The 17,332-nt window shown below is 43.3% G+C and overlaps 1 protein-coding gene across 1 annotated transcript; it reads left to right on the top strand.

Moving 5' to 3' along the window:
- The first annotated feature begins 203 nt into the window (after window positions 1–203).
- CRHBP (corticotropin releasing hormone binding protein) lies at window positions 204–9,058 on the top strand. Its single transcript, XM_032676738.1, has 7 exons — window positions 204–389; window positions 828–921; window positions 1,542–1,699; window positions 3,731–3,941; window positions 5,384–5,532; window positions 6,809–6,926; window positions 8,336–9,058. Exons 1-7 carry the CDS (start codon window positions 309–311, stop codon window positions 8,491–8,493), a joined length of 969 nt encoding a protein of 322 aa, XP_032532629.1. The 5' UTR covers window positions 204–308; the 3' UTR covers window positions 8,494–9,058.
- Window positions 9,059–17,332: the final 8,274 nt, after the last annotated feature.

Below are 17,332 nucleotides of genomic sequence, written 5' to 3'. Positions count from 1 at the left end.
TCCTCCGCAGAGCTTTTCAGCTCCACCAGACAGTATAGTAGAAAAGACATCTGTCAGAGAGGGGAATTTGACTGGCTTGAAAATTTGTGGCTGCGATTTGGACCCTCGTCATGCCCACGTACTGTGTCACTGCAGGAGGAATTCAGTTACCATGGGTTACCCTATCAGTACGGGGACCAAGTGCCTCCCCTCCCAACAGCTCTATAAAAAGAGTCACTCCAAGACACCCCAGCGGCTCCTGCCTACCGGCACAAACAGGGAGAAATTTGGCCACAGAGAGAGAGAGGGCCGCCAGAAGAGGTGTCAGCATGCCGTCTGCTTTCCAGTTTCAGTGCCACCTCGTTCTCATCTTCCTGGCAGCCTCCAAGGGGGAAACCAGATACCTAGAGGTGAGCAATACAGCTGATGACTAAAACACCTTTCTGCGCTTTTAACTGCTGTCTTCTAACTTGTACTCTCGGCTTTCAAGCATTGTGGTTTTTTCTCTCTCCCCTCCTAATCCCACCTCTCCTGCATTAAACGTGCACCTGGGTAACATTTAATGCAACAGTCCCATGTGTCCTGCACTCCCTCTCCATTTGTTTATCATCAGCATTTTTGCTGAGAATTTAAGAGACTCACTGTGCACTTAGCTGCTGGGCTCACCTCTAAGGTACCAGGTTTATTTCTCCTCTGCTGCAGGTTGGTAGCTTTCTGACTGAGCTCTTTCATAGCAGCACTGCTTCTGGAGAAGGGATTTAATGTGCTGTGCCTATTCTTCAAAGGTGCAGGGAGGGGGCTGCATTTCACTTTGCCCCATACTCTTTTTGCCCTCCATCTTTCACCAGGTGAGGGATGGTGGTGAAGATGAACCCTTCCTACTTCTCAGTGAAGATCTGAAGCGAGAGCTGTTTGCAGGACAGATCTACCGACGGTCACTCCGTGAGTTTTCTTGATGCTCTGGTAGGAACCATTGGTGGGTAGGAGAGTCCTGGAAGGACCTCAGGACTCAGGGAGGAGAAGGGGGCTAATCAGGAGTGACAAAGGTGCAGGGGCTTTTTGCAAGGCCAGGGAAAAGAAGGACAAAGTGTTAAAATCTCAGAAAACCTGTGGCTGAGGCAGAGGGTTGAGGCTCACAGTTAATGGTTCCAAATAATGGGAGCTGAATGGGGATTCTACATCCATGTCCCTGGCAGGGTCACATTGCCAAGGGATGGGGCAGATGTAACAGCCATGATAAGTGAGAAATCTGAAGGAATAGAGTGTTTGTGCACTTGTGCACATACACACACAGAGTTTTCTGCTCAGAGATGCTTTGACGTGCCACCCCCCCTTCATCCTGCTGTCACACACTTGTGCTCACACATGCAAGTTACTATTTATCCTCTGATGCTGGGCAGGGTCCTAATTGTTTCAGCTGGCTCTCCCTATCCTTGCTGCCAGCTAGGTCTCAGTGTAGGGGGGTCTTGGCTATCCCTCTCCTTCCCTGAACTGTGGGAGCTGTCACTGAGTCTCCTTCCGGAGCAGGCAGAGGCAGCAGCCCCATGTCCCTGCTTCTCCAGGGTGCATTGACATGCTGAGTATAGAGGGGCAGTTCACCTTCACCGCAGACCAACCACAGCTGCACTGCGCAACCTTCTTCATCGGGGAGCCCGAGGAGCTCATCACAGTAGAGTACGACTTTGTGAACATTGACTGCCAAGGGGGTGACTTCCTGAAGGTAAGAATCTGCAAGTCTCACTGTACTTCCTCTTCCTTGCTATCATCTGGCTCGTGAGATGTTTGCTGTGCGCAAGGGGCAGGCAAATATGTATGCATACGTGTGTGTGTGTGTGTGTGTGTGCATGTGTGTTTGTGTGTGCAGAACAGGCTGCCATAAAGCAGCCATCTCTGGGATGGTTCCTTCTCCTCCCTGAGCCACTCAGAGTATGCGTCCTCTCATCACCATCCCTCTAAAGCCAAGTCAAATGCCGGATGAGGATACCTCTCCAAACTGCAGCACCAGCTCTTCTGAACTTTTCCAGAAGAACCTCTCCTGAGTGTCCATACATGGAGGACTGGCTGAAAGGTTTGATCAGTACGAGCCAAGCCTGCGAGCCCTATTAGGAAAGTTTTCTCACTGCACTGTGAATCACAGAAGCCCTGCAGATAATGATGCAGTTCTCTGAACAGCCCTTACTGCTCTGAGACCTCTGCTCACAGGTCACTTAGCATCACATTATTAGTGAGTGGATCGTTGCAGGCTTAAAATTCGCCTGCTAGAGCTTTTCAGGAGGTGTACTCTGAACAGAAAGAGGCCCATGACTCAGGGTATCAAAAAACTTTACCAGCCCATTTTTCTGGCATGCAGGAGTGTTGTCCAAGATCTGAACTCAGTCTGGGAGAGAAGGGAAGGCTCAATGGTCCCCAGCTGCTCCCCTCACCTTGCACTTTGCCCTTTGCTCTGTTGTGGCCAGGCACAGCATAGACCCCATCCCATCTAGTGGTGAGCTAAGCTCCAGGGTGGGGAGGAGGAGGAGGAAAGCTTCCCTTTAGCCCTTTACTGGTCTTCTGCTCTTGGAGAGGTACTGTTCCCCTGCTCACTTTACCCTGGGAAATTCTGCTCCTCTCCCCACATGGCTACAGGAAGGCTGACTTCAGCCTCTTGTGGGTCCAAGGCTTTTGTACTCAGACTTATGATCTCTCATGGAGGCTAAAAAAATGCTGAGATCTTTGACACTATGTTGAGGTTTCCTTTCTTTGGCCATGGTGTCCCAAGTTTCTGTATTTATACAGCCAGCTTATGTCTGGTGTAATTTGAGCACCTGCACTTCTTTACTTCAGAAATTTACAGTGCTAGCAAATTCAGAGACTGATCCTGATGTTTTTTTCATCAGGAAGTCCCACATACTCACACTAGGACTACTGACTGAAGCAATGGCAGAATCCGGTTCTTGAGTTTTGGAACTGTTGACTGGCACATAGAAGGAATTACCATGTGAGTGCAGCTAGGAGGAAACTGAAACAGCAAGGCAGGCAACTGTGTAACTATGCTAGAGCTAAGACATTATTTCTACACCTTTCTCTGAGCATGGTGAGGGGAAATTGCTACTGTTTTGTTGTGAAGGAAAGATTTGTAGAGGTCAATGCTTAGCGTCTAGCCAAGTATGCAGCATTTGTTCTGCTTTCTAGTGGTTAGCATGAGGTGAAAGAGCAGATGCAGATAAGAACAATACCTCTGCCAATAATTCCTCTGCAAGGTTTTATTGTACTCTAATACCTCTGGAAGGCCCCTGGGACCATTAATGACAAGCTGTCAAACACGGATTGTGGAAAATTACGGGCCAGATCAGTAGATATAATGCTCACAGTTTGACAGGGTGACATATTTCTTGTGGCTTCCAAATCAAGCTCGTCAAACACTTTTCATAGTAACAATGAAATTGCAATAGTAAAAAATAAAAAAATGTGGTGATGCTGAAGCAAGAAGAGATACTTCCCTGAAAAAAAAGATAACTAAAATTGTTACTCGAAGGAAATAAACATAGCATTAAAAGTTTTATGTATCTCTTTCCTAAATACCAATTGAAGCATGAATAATTAGTTAAATGCTAGAAAATCAATAAATACAAAGACTTTTTGTTTTCAGCTCGTGGCTTTGAAGAGGCTGTCTTGGTGTCAAAACAGAAGTGTCTGTCATACTTAATGTTTTTATCCTCTGCTAACAGAGCAATAAGCAAAAGCATTGTTTTCAATTATTGAATCCCTGTAGGTATTTGATGGCTGGATACTCAAAGGAGAGAAATTTCCAAGTTCCTTGGACCATCCCCTCACTACTTCTCAAAGATATGTAGACTTTTGTGAAAGTGGAAACATTCAGCAGAGCATCAGGTCATCACAGAACGTAGCAATGATCTTCTTCAGGATTCATCAGCCAGGCAATGGATTTACTGTCACAATCAAGAAAAATACCAATCTCTTTCGTAAGTCTGCATTTTATATCATCAAAGGGGCTTGCATTTGGGGCTGGAAGCAAAATGAATGTGTTGTTTTGCACTGAATTCTCTCACTGTCATTATCTGCACTAACACAGCTCCATTAAGCCCAGCAGAGCCACACATATCTGCAGATTTGACTCAGGCTCAGTGTGTGTAGCAAGAAAAAGAAAAAAAAGCTTAAGAGATAACACAGGCATGGATTTGATAAACAGGACCATAAGGCTCTTTCTTTCAAATAAGATCTCTCCCAATCTAATATTGGCATGTTCCAATACATTTGGGTAGAACAAATAGTATTAATTTAGAGAGTTAAGCAATTTCTAGATCTGGGTGAACAGCATAGTAAAAATATTTGAAAAAGGTCAACAGTAAAAAAATGTATCAAATAATTATGTGATAGTTATGAGTGATATTTATCACTCACATGATATATGATCATGTTCCACAAGCCTGTGAGCTGAAAAGGCACAAATAATCATAGAATAATAGAATGACTTGGGTTGAAGAAGACCTTAAAGATCATCTTGTTACAACCATGGCCAGAGATGCCACCCCCTAGACCAGGTTGTCCAGAGCTGCATCCAGCCTGGCCTTTAACTCCTCCAGCAGTGGGACACCCACAACTTGTCTGGGCAACCTATTTTGGTGCTTCACGTGCATTGTTTTTTCAAGAGGAGACAGGACATTTAAAAATTAGTGTTCAGACTAGTCTGATTTATTTGCCTTACTATACAAAGTGACAAAAAAAAAAAAAGACAAAAGGTGACAGCATGTCTGCCCTGTCCTTAATCCAGGTTATTCAGACATGAGCATGCAAGCTGGGTCCCCAGTCTGGTGGTTATGATTATTGTGCAGTGGCTGGTGTCCTTGACTGTCCTGCTGAAGCAGCTGCAGGCCCTCAGGTCTCTGTCAAGGATCTCTTGGGCTACATACATAGATGATAAGTTACTCCCTTATTAAGTTTGAACCTAAAGATAAAGTTACACTCTCGTTTCAATGACGTATTTTGCAGGGTAAGGAGCTCCAGTTAAGAGGAGCTGAATTGGAGTTAGGGGGTTGCTGACAATATCAGGCAATAACCTGTCAAAGCTAAACAAAGCCCTCCACTCACATTTAGCCTCCTTCAAACTGGCAAACTGTATGAGCCCTTGACAGCACGAGCCCCTGACATATGGATTTGGGGTGTGAGCTCTCCCATTGATTGCTTCACTGTCAAGTTCTGTCAGACTTCATGTTACAGAGTAAAAAATGGGAAGGGAAGTTTTAAGGAACAAATTTTATGCAAGAACCCCATAAAATGCTATATGTATATTTTTCAGCATTTGGTTGTAACTCACAGTAATTAAATCACCTCTGTTTTTTTGGTACTATAAGTACATCATTTTGCTGCACTCAGTGTAACTCTTGTACCTTCTTCTGTGTCCCAGCTTGCAACGTCATCTCTCAGACTCCTTCAGGAAGGTTTACCATGGTCATTCCTCACCAGCATAGAAACTGTAGCTTCTCAATAATCTACCCAGTTGTGATAAAAATATCTGATCTTATCCTAGGACACTTAAATGGCCTCTTTTTAAAGGTGAGTTCTTTATTTCCTAATAAGTTACTACCATGTGCAATCTTCTGGGTGCAGGAGAGGGAAGGCGTTAAGCAGGAATAGCCTGTGGCACTGGTTCCTAAGGCATGTGTGCTCCAGACCACTTGGATGCACGCTGAGGGCTCTGGTTTCCCCCAGAGATGAGAGTTGGGTCTGCCTCTATCTCTATTGTCTCTGTAATCTTGCAGTGGCAAACAAATTATGCAAAGTACCATTAGTGCATGTAACTACTGCTTGCCTAACAAAGGGTAAGAATTTCATTATAAAGAAAGGAGCGTGTCTGTATTTAAACTAATGAAAGCAGCAACTGCTCTAAAGAGAGAAAGGAGACATAAATTAGGTAGTAAGGTATTAGCATGGAGAAAATACAAATGTGCTCAGAACTGACTGTCTGCTCAGCATGCTGAGCGTCCTCTGCTCCATTTGCTCTGATCTGGGGTTCGGCCACAACATTTGATTCTTGGTGAAGAATACAGAGGAGAGGACAAGAGCTGTTGGTGATACTCTGTGCCTGGGAGGTCTAAGAATGTGCCAATTCCAAAATATCCATAAGAATAGAGCAAGAAGGTTTGTTTTGTCCTGCCAGTGAGTCTGGCAGCCTAGGTCCTTCATGGGGACTGCCAATGTATGAGCAAACCAGGCTTTGAGAGATGGGCAAGAGAATTAGTTGAATTATTCAGAGAAGGGCAGAAATGGGACAACTGCAAAGGAAGGTAAAGAAATCAGGCACCTAAATAGCAGGTGACAGCCCAAAGGTACTCAAGGTGTCCATGTACTTGTGGGTCCAATATACAGTGAGCTCCTGTTTTCATGCTAAACTACCCTTTTGGTTAATTCCTACTTTAATTAACCTTTGCCACAATGGTGCGTTTTAAAAGACTTATTGCTCAGGAATGAGTATGGCATAGTGGAACTGAAGTTCCTGTCTGCCAGCTGAGTGTGTGTTCGCATGCAGCCCTTAACTGCATTAATTCGATTACATCTTGAATCAGATTGCTTATCTGCACTAAAAGCAGTTGAATTACCACCTTAACTAGTCGTCAGTAATTTTGAGAGCCTACTTAGGTCTTTCTTCGGAATTAAGGAAATTAACTTACTAATGTCAAATCAAAAGAGTATTGCTCAGGATGAGAAACTGATTTCACACAGGTTTGAACAAAGGGGATTTTTATAACATACTGTTGGCTACAATCATGTCTAGAGAACTGCTACATTTTGAAGAAAAATGATAAATAACTTTTAGCCTTTGCCTTTTTAGAAACCATCAGTAGGCTGTGCAGGAGTGGGAGATTTTGTAGAGCTTCTAGGAGGAGCTGGCTTAGACCCATCCAAGATGTTTCCACTAGCTGACCTCTGTCACTCCTTTCATGGGTCTGGTAAGAACTCCACATGATAAAATAATTAACCAGAATAAGATATGCAGACACCCACCCCACCCCCCATCCCAACCCTGCAACCTGGATTTCCTGCTAGACTGGTGAACTTCACATCTAGCAGAACATGTGATCTAAAGCTATTCAAATCTGTGGTTTGGCTGTGTTTTACCATGACCACGTTGCCCTGCTGTAAGGTTAAATTATACATATTTTAAAAATGCTTCTCCTATGACAAATATGATTATGAGAATGTCAGCACATAAATGAGTCTGGAAATTCACAACAAAGGAGGGAAGGGTGGTTACATTCTCATTTGAGGAGCTTTTCTCTCACTTACTCAGTGTTTCCAGAGCCTTCTTTTCTGCTACAGGTGTAACACATACCCCAAAAGCCTCAGAGCTCTCATTCTCTGCCTTGAACCCTGTAGGAGCTCTGAATCTGTTTCACTATCATGACAGGTCAGTAACTTCTTTCTCCCCACGAAAATAAGAATTCCCAGTTTCTATAATATTCAACAGCAGACTACAAAGTGTGGCAGTGATGTGATAGACAAACCCCTGTGGCACACCTTTCATACCTCAGGAGTATCAGTGGGGCACCAGACAAGTGGCATTTACATAGAGTTAGAGAGCAGGAACATGCGTGGTACTTCACCCCTGTGGTCTCCCTTGCCTTTCATCACACCACAACTTAACAGTCCAGGCACTGTTAAAAGACTTAACTGGCAAGTGCTGGTGCTGAGCAAATGCTGAGCACTGAGATGAGATTAAAATGTTTTGTGAAGGAAATGAAATTCCATCTCAAGAGCCCCTGCTTTTTCAATGACACACCAGATTTCTCCAGTCATGAGGAAAGAGCTCCAAGTTCCCCAAATGAAACAGGCTTTGCCAAGCCCCTACTCAAATGGCTCATTTAAAGCAGTGCTTAGTGATACTTGTTTTCTCTCAGAGACAATATGCTGGGCACTTCCATTTGAATTTGTCTTGATGGGACTCTCACATGCCTTTGTTAGTATGAAGAACGTCCTTAATGAACAAACACACTCATCCCTCTAATAGGAAACATTTCAATATTGCTAATTTTCCTTATCCCTGGGATAGAGTGCCGTTATCCTCACCCCTCACTCATGGCATCTAACAGTAGCACATAGACGTGGAGAGGCATTTGCACTAGTGAAGGTTACAGTGCTTTACGAAAAACCCAAGCACTGTAAAGCAGAACTAACAAATACAAAAATTAATCAGCAATATCACGACTGGCAGGTCGTTACTACACACAAATTTGCTGTATTTCCGAAATTGCATGCATCAGTGCTTTATAATTCCCAATTTATAGATCTCTTTTCCTGTGCTCTCTCTCTAATGTAAGTGTATCTTTATATCTCCTTTATATCTCGCTTCCCTAATTAGCCCAAATGAAGATTGGCTGTGACAACACCGTGCTGCGAATGGTCTCCAGCGGCAAACACATCAACCGTGTGACATTTGAGTATCATCAACTTGATCTGCAGGAAACAGAAACGAGAAAGGAGAACAGCATTGAGGAATTCTGCTTTCCTAGTATCTGAGAAACCAGGCCATGCATTTTCACATAGGTAATGAAAATAAGGCTCTGGGGAATTAAAAGAGTTTATTTTTTCCTTTAACCAGCTAGTATTACTGAGCCTTTCTATAAGAATATTTCTTTTTTCATACAAATCAGTCATTCCCATAAGCAAGCAGGAAAAAGCAACAAATATATTAATCTTTGCTATTATCGTTATATTCTTTCTGTGCTCATTTATCACATCCAAAATCAATAGAAAGAATAGAAGTGTATGTTTCCCATATAAACATTTTTAGGAAAATAGGCACAAGCCCTAGTCTGAGGAGGTATGAAACCTACAATAACTACAAACTTCAGGCAGCAACTTTATCCTATATTTATATCAGGTATAAACAAAAAAAATTAGATGGTGAAATACACTTCCAGTTTTGTAAAAGGAAGTCCAGCATTAGTGTGCTTAAAAACTACTGGTTTATTTATGACTATAAATGTACTATTTATTTCTAATGACATGTTTTTAATAAAAAATTATAGCATGAGACTTCCTTACACAAATCCAACATAAATAAATACATTTGAAGAGTTGGCAAAAAATTAGTATGTGTATTTTTTTCTGAAGAGCTCTTTTAACATTCTGGTTAAACTTCCTAAGTCATGCGCAGTTTTCTGGAAATTAAAATTTTGGACACACATTGCTGTAAAACCATAGACTATTATGGACAGAAATTTGGTTTTCCAAGGTTGCTTACACCTCCACATGAAGGAATTTCCTGCAGTACACTCTTCCGGAGTTTTTGTTCAGATGTCCTGCTGATATGTGGAGGCAGGGATACACAAACATACAATAATTTTTTCCAGGCCTTCGGTGACCCAGAAGAGGAGCTCGACAAGCTCTAGGAAGCACAAGCACAGCAGAGGACCAAAGCTGCGTCCTAGCTCAGAGAGAGGCACAAGGTGTGATTGTTATGTTTTCTCAGAGTGGTACCTGGCAGTAATTGGAGCAAACTGTTCCTCCTTCAGTGCTCAACTAATGTGCAAACCTAATTAATCCAGCTGCATTCCTGAAATCTCCCACTCTGATTTATGGCTCTTATTCTCACAGTCATTCACCCAAAATCAAGTGTCTTGATTATTCAACAGCTCTGAAATTAATCTCCCTGACTGAAGTGTGTGAAAACTATAGAATGCTTCAAACTCTCCTTCCTTTGGGTTTTGGGAGCCCAATTTTTGTCACTGACTCATGAACACAGGGATGTGTTTGGCGGATAGGTCAGACTCAGGTGGCCATATCCACCCTACAGGGCTGTGTTTATGGATAAAGTGTGGATTGTGGGAATGTTTCACTTTCTTATAAAGTAATCAGACAAAATTGCTGCTGGCTACCCCAAGACATGGAGCAGCTGTGACTCAGATCTCAGTGAGGGGTCTTTGGCCATTACATTCCTGTTCCAGCCCCATGCAACCCACTTGGGCTTTCTGAGCCCTGTTGGCAGTGCTGGTGCGGCCACCCAGCACCAGAGACATTGAATCCTAGAGCCATAGAATCATAGAATGGCCTGGGGTGGAACAGTCATCTAGTTCCAAACAGGGACACAGGGACACCTTTCACTAGACCAGATTTCTCAGAGCTCCATCTAGCCTGACTTTGAACACTTCCAGGCACCCACAACTTCTCTGGACAACCTATTCCAGTGCCTCACCACCCTCACAGCAAAGAATTTTTTCCTAGCGTCTAATGTAAACCTGACCTCTTTCAATTTGAAGCCATTCCCCCTTGTCCTGTCACTACATGCTCTTGTAAAAAGTCCCCTCTACACCTTTCTTGTAGGCTCCCTTCAGGTACTAGGAGGCCACAATTAGGTCATCCCTAAGCATTCTTTTCTCCAGGCTGAACAACCGCAATTAAATCAGCCTTTCCTCATAGGAGAGGTACTCCAGCCCTCTAACCATTTTGGGGGCACTCCTCTGGATTCATTCCAACAAGTCAATGACCTTCCTGTGCTGAGGACTGAGGACCCCAGAGCTGGATGCAGTGCTCCAGGTGGGGTCTCACCAGAGCAGAGTAGAGGGGTGGAATCCTCTCCCTTGACCTGCTGCCCACACTGCTTTTGATGCAGCCCAGGATACAATTGGCTTTCTGGGCTGTGAGTGCACATTGCTGGGTCATGTCCAGCCTCTCATCCACCAGCACCCTGAAGTCCTTCTCAGCAGGGCTGCTCTCCACCTGTTCATCCCCCAGCTTGGATTGATACCAAGACTGCTCTGATCCAGGTGCAGCTCCTTGCACTTTGTCTTATTAAACTTTGTGAGATTCCCATGATCCCTCTCCTAGAGCTTGTCCAGGTCCCCGTGGATGGTATCCTGTCCTTCAGGTGTGTCAGCTGCATCACTCAGCTTGGTGCATCTGCAAATTTGCTGAGGGTGCATTTGATCCCTTTGTCACTAATAAAGATAATAAATAATACTGGTCCCAATACGGACCCCTGAGAGACACCACTTGTCACTGGTGTCCATCAGGACTCTGAGTCATTGACCCTTCTCTGTGGATAAAACCATCCAACCAATTTCTTATCTACCTAACAGTCACCCACCAAATCCAATTTAGAGAGAAGGATGTTGTGGGTGACTGTGTCCTTTACAGAAGTCCAGATAAATGACATCTGTAAGCCCTTGCCTTGTTCACTGATGTAGTCACTCTATCACAGAAGGCCACTAGGTTGGTCAATGATGGAGAAAAAAATTAGGGCTCAATTAAATAGCTTTTTTCCTGAGAAAACTTACAGTGAGAGAGTATCTCTGTCCACAGATACCTCACTCAGCTCGTCCTTTCTGGTGCCTGTTGCTGTCAGAGTGGTCCTAAATGCAACTAGCCCCACCACCCTCTACTGTGCACCCTTTGGTGAACCAAGGCATGTTTCTGGGTTGCGCCATTTGGGAACAAGCCCCTGTGTCAAACTGTTCCCATTCACACACCTACCATCAAACTGGGAAGAGGGAGAGGTCTTTAAAATGCTATTCCTTGGTCATTAAGAAACACAGGAGTTGAAACATCAACAACAGAACTCAGGTCCAACAACTCAGAACTAAATCACCAGTGAAGATAAACTCACAATCTTTTACTTCATAAAGTTTCATGGTGGGATTTTCCACCTTTCAACTTTATGTTGTACTTTTTTTTCAATACTGACATGGATGGGTCAAATGCTCCAAAACACCAAGGCCTTACAGAAAAGATTCTTAATGCTCAGAGATTTGAGATTTCACGTTGCATAGTATACAGAAGTAGACTCTATTACTAAGAAAAGTTACTGTTATAGATGAAGGGGAACGAAAAACAACACTCTGCATAGCGCAGCACCATCTATTGATATGGTTCCATGCATAATACTCAAGTACCTCGTGGTTTTCTCAGAACTGGTTGTCACTTCATTCCTTTTAATCAACTATGGTGGTTTGAAACTCCCAAGAATCTAATTTTTAAGTTCAAGCCCCCCTCCCACAGTTTGCCCCCGTGAGAGGGTTTAGTGATGGTATGGACTTGATATCTTTTTCACCTCATGTGGAGAGTTTTCAGACAAAACACAACCATTCATTATTGGGGGAAGGGGAAAATATTTACAAAGGTTTATTTACACCCACATATATATTTACATTAAATTAAATTTCTCCTTTTCTTCAATAAAAGTCCAAGAAGAAAAGAGAAAAGTCTTCCTGTCACTTCTTAGGCCACAGTTCCTTCATTTCAGTTTTTTGTGGCACTAGTTAGTGTCCTTCATTTTCCTGAGGCAGCAGATTTAAGTATAGCAGTCAGGATTTTTGTTCTTACTTTGTGGAAATTCCAACTCCGAGCTCGAGCCTTCGGGGGATTTCCTTGTAGATCTTCACTCCTCTTGGGTTATAACATTGAAGGCAGCTTTCAGTTCAGTCTTACCAAAGCTCTTTTGCTCTGTCTCAGCTCGACAACATGATAGAAGCAGCAGCAGAGGGCACGGCCACCTCCTCCACATTCCGTCTTGCCTCAGCTCTCAGGACGTCTCTGGGTTTTCCAGCTCCTTTCTCCCTCTCTCTAGCTGCTGCTGCATTTCGGGACTCCCTAAGGGTTTGGAAGTCCAGCCCTCTTCAGAAAGTCTCTGGGTTTTGGGAAAGTAATACAGTCTTACCCCAAACCAGCTCTGTTGAGTTTTCCTCTGTTTTGTTGCCAGCTCTCCCTCCTGCAGGAACATCTCTGCGTCTTTCAGCCAGCTTCATGTTATCTCGTTGCTACTGGCTATCTTTTTGGCTTTTAGCCATCATTGTCTCTGTTCAGGACTGCTCCGCTGCCACTTTCAGTGTCTTCTGCTGCTGCTGACAGTAAGGAAACTCTTCCAGCTCTTGATTACGGGACCGGTCCAGCTTTGACACTATACCGGGTCTCCCGTAGCCTTAGCTGGGGGCTGGGGCCCTTGGCCCCCAGAGGGGCTCACTGGCCCCCCTGCATCCTTGTGGTTCAGATCATGGCTACCTATTTTCTAAACTATCTTCACCACCTTCTCTTCTGTTTCTGTGGGTATGTAATTTCCATAGGGCGCACGTGGACTATTGATTGGTCTAATATTATCAGTGGAGCAAACCATTACTAGGTCAGAGAAAAGGTTTTTCAAACCACAACATTCTCCACCCCTCACCCTGCGGAACTTAGGCAGCACCATCAACGACACCACTCTTCTCTGATGGCTGTCTTGGAAAAACCTGGACCTCAGACAGCTAGGCATTCTCTGGTCTGTGATTTAAGTACTACCTCATACAGAAAATCAAGTCACTCAGTCTGTGTATCTGTATTTATGAAGGCCCTTATCATTTCAGGAGTTGCAGAACTTCAGTCACAAGAAGTCAGCTCTTAGATGTCAAATGTCGTAAATTCTCCAGGGTGTAGTACTGGAGAAGTAAGGAAATAAGTATCCTCCTGAGCAGGGAGGGCGGGGATAAAGTACAAAGCAAAGAAAACACTGCAAGGAGAAAAATGAAAAAGGTAACTGAAAGGTTTTAAAATGGGGGGGGGGAAAGCAGGATAAGAAATATGTGAATAACATGAACATCTGCTGAGAGAAACAAGAAGAATTTATCAATTAGCAAGGTTGCATCCCAGAATCTGGCAGGAGTTGAAAAGCCTTCTAAGAATTAAAAAAGAAATCAAGCATCTAAAAATAAAAAGGTAATGAAGAGGCAATGTGTGGAAATTTTTGTTTTGTGAAGAAATTATATGTCCAGGATTCAGACACCCTGTCACTGTAGGCAAAGTCATCAAAACTCACACTTAATGTTAAAACTCACAAAATCATCAGGAGGAGGTGTGAGTGACAGACTTAGTGCAGACTCTGATATCTGAGAATAAACCATCTTTCTTTGTCTTTTTTATTTGGCATAACTACTGACTTTCCCTTAGAGAAGTGATGTAAAAGGTGTTATGATACCACAACAGTACTACATGACACGAGAGCACTGTGCTAGATTTAGGAAAAAACCACAGAACTTGAACTGATGGGTTAGCCAACAGTCAAGTAATAATTGAAAAACTCTTCAGCATCACAAAAACAACGAAGAATCCTATGGTTAAAAATTTTTGTTTGCAGTGAAATCAACCGTTTTTGCTGCAAAAAACTCATGGAAGACAGAGGGATACAGTATATGAATCAGCTCCTGCATTGCTGTACTAACATGAAATCCAGGGTGGTTGTTCAGAAAAAATAATGTAGTGAGTTGCCCAGAGGAAAGCTGAATTTCCCACTTTAATTAAGATTTCAAAATTAAAAGTCTTCTACTTCAAACTATGCAATAAATCTTCAGCTTAAATGCTGGGGGGGGGGGGGTGTCGATCTATACCAGGTATAAATGAAATAAAATAATAAAAACTGCAGAAATTTAATAGAGGGTGCTAACTAAGACTTTGTTGTTAAAATTGTCCAGAAGAGAAGACAGAAATACTCTGAAGGCAGAGGGAAAAAAATAGCTTCTGTAGTGTCCCTACAGAAGTGACCCCAGGCATTTGAAACAATCAGTCAGCTGAAATATGTTTGTCAAGAGTTTTCTGGCAATAGAAGGGGGAACATTGTAAAATAGCACTTGATACAGGAGCAGATACAGACTTGTTCAAGCTCTTTGGGATTTTTAAGAGAAAAAAAATACTGATCAGAAATTAAGGGTTACTTTCAATAACTAAAGGTGTATTAAAAAATCGTTTATCAAAATTGGACCTATGACATTAAATAAGGAGGAGCTAATTCACTCCCTCAAGGGCAGAGAGGCCCTGAGGGACAAATGAGAGAGAAGGGTAATCCCCAGCTGTGTGAGGTTTAACAAAGACGAGTGCCAGATTCTGAACCTGGGACAGGGTAACCTGGATGCACAGACTGGGGAACAAGAGGCTGGAGAGCAGTGTTGCAGAAAGGCACCTGGGGGTCCTGGCTGACAGCAAGTTCAATATGAGTCAGCAGTGCCCTGGCAGCCGGGAGAGCCAACTGTGTCCTGGGAGGCATCAGGCAAAGCATCGCCAGTCAGTAAAGGGAGGGGATTGTCCCGCTCTGCTCTGCACTGGGGCGGCCTCACCTTGAATATTGTGCAACATAAGGAAGATATTGAGCTCTTAGAGAGCGTCCAAAGGAGGGCAACGAGGATGGTGAAGGGCCTTGAGGGGAAGCCATATGAGGAGCAGCTGGGATCACTTGGTCTGTTCAGCCTGGAGAAGAAGACGGAAGACCTCATCACTGTCTACAGCTTCCTCACGGGGGAAGTGAAAGGACAGGCACTGATCTCTTCACCCCGGTGACGAGTGACAGGATTCAAGGTAACAGCATGAAGCTGAGTCAGGGGAAGTTTAGGCTGAATATCAGAAAAAGGTTCTTCATCCGGTTGGGCAGCGGAACAGGCTTCCCAGGTAAGTGGTCACAGCACCAAGCCTGACAAAGTTCAAGAAATATTTGGACAATGCTCTCAGGTACATGGTGTGGGTGTCCTGTACAGAGCCAGGACATGGACTTTGATCCTTCTGGGTCCCTTCCAACTCAGAATATTACACAATTCTTTGATTCTATTAATTTCTGTCCTTGGAGGTAAAAACTCAGCAGAACACTTATAACTTAGAATGGCAGATGATGGTGAGATATTACAATGGTTTCTTGCTTTGTGAAGTGACCATCTGTTCCCAAAATTAGACTCCTTCTTCTTAAAGCAGTGACAAAAAAATCATAGATGTATTGGCAATAATGTGCTACACCCTGCTATAATACACAATAATTTTTTGAATTTAGATTTTTTTCTGCTAAAATTATGTTGATCTTTATCTTTCACAATTGATAATGAAAACAAGCACTCAGAGCAAGACAGGTCTGGTCTTTCTGAATAGAAGTCTAAACAACTTTTAAAACATCTTCTAAACATCTGCTCTGCTAGCATTGAGTCTATGAAATCATGTCCCCATTTCTCTGTGGTCAAGTTTTGATCAATATTTAGGAAGGAGTTCCTGGAAGCTGAATAGTAAGGAAAGCAGATTTGCAGAACACATTAGGTGCTTCATCGTATAACCTGCTTCCTACTTACTGCTGCAAATGCAAAGTACATCTCCAGTGCCATCGCACTGCATTATCTTTACATGCCAAGTAGATTTTATGTTTCCTGTAGGGATTACATTAATTTTTGCACATAGGGTACAAAAGGCACTGAGTTCCATTATCCAGCACTGGAAGATATGTAGTACCAATTATGTTACAGAGACAAAACTAATTTTTAATGGCTCTAAGAAATTTCACTTGCCATCATGAAAGGCTCACTTCTCAGGACTTCCAAGCTGTACTTACTGAGTTCTAAACACAGCTAAATTATACTTCAAGGAAGTGATTCATTATCATCATTTTTATTCAGAGACTCATTACTTGCGGTATCTGAGTAACTTTCTTGTTGATAAATTGACACAGTTTTCACTTTTTTTCCCCACTTTGCTTCTTATCTTTAAAGATCAGCAACAACTAATCATAGCAACTATGGATTTTGTACGCACATCATTTCCTATTAAAGGAAATGCAGTGTATTACACGTGAGTCACTACAAAATGAAAAGTTTTCATTATCTGTTCTTTTGAATAAAATTGATATTCATGGTACTGTGCTGCTGCAAATTACCATCAAACCATCAATTACAGTGTTGACTAATAGGATTTTTTTATAACTTTGCCCCTCAACAGGAAAGCAAGCAAATTTATAACCAAAATTTGCCTTTTATCTATACACTGGTACTCAGTGTCCCTCATCAGGACTCACACAGCATTTTGTAGACCCCAAGCATGTCCTTCAGGTCAAGTACATGATGCTTGTTTCATGATGTTGGCCCTGGCAGCCAGGAGGGTCAACCGTGTCCTGGATGGCATCAGGCAAAGCATCACCAGCCAGTCGAGGGAGGGGTATGTCCTGGTCTGCTCTGCACTGGGGTGGCCTCACTTTGAATATTGTGTGCAGTTTTGGCCACTACAGTACAAGAAGGATATAAGGCTGTTAGAGAGCGTCCAAAGGAGGGCCACTAGTGAAGTGCCTAGAGGGAAGGCATATGAGGAGTGGCTGATTCCTCCAGCCAGGAGCTGACACCCCACCAAAGCTGGAGGAGAAACATCTTCTGAATTTTAAGCTCACAGGCACAGTTACCCCTCTCCCCTCCTTCCCTCTGGTCTCATCCCTGGCTCTGCCTTGCCTGGGCTCCTAGAGCCCCATGGAAGAGGACCACAGCATTACAGACTCCTGCTTCCCAGTGCTCCCAGGAGTCTACGCAAACTGTTGTCAAGTAAGGATGATCTTGGCTCTTCTCCTGAAGGAGATGTCCAGGTTGAGTCTTCTCCTGCA

This window comes from Chiroxiphia lanceolata, chromosome Z (genome assembly GCF_009829145.1).
Source record: "Chiroxiphia lanceolata isolate bChiLan1 chromosome Z, bChiLan1.pri, whole genome shotgun sequence".
In the NCBI taxonomy this organism is placed as follows: domain Eukaryota; kingdom Metazoa; phylum Chordata; class Aves; order Passeriformes; family Pipridae; genus Chiroxiphia; species Chiroxiphia lanceolata.
This window is presented reverse-complemented; position numbering and strand designations above follow the sequence as displayed.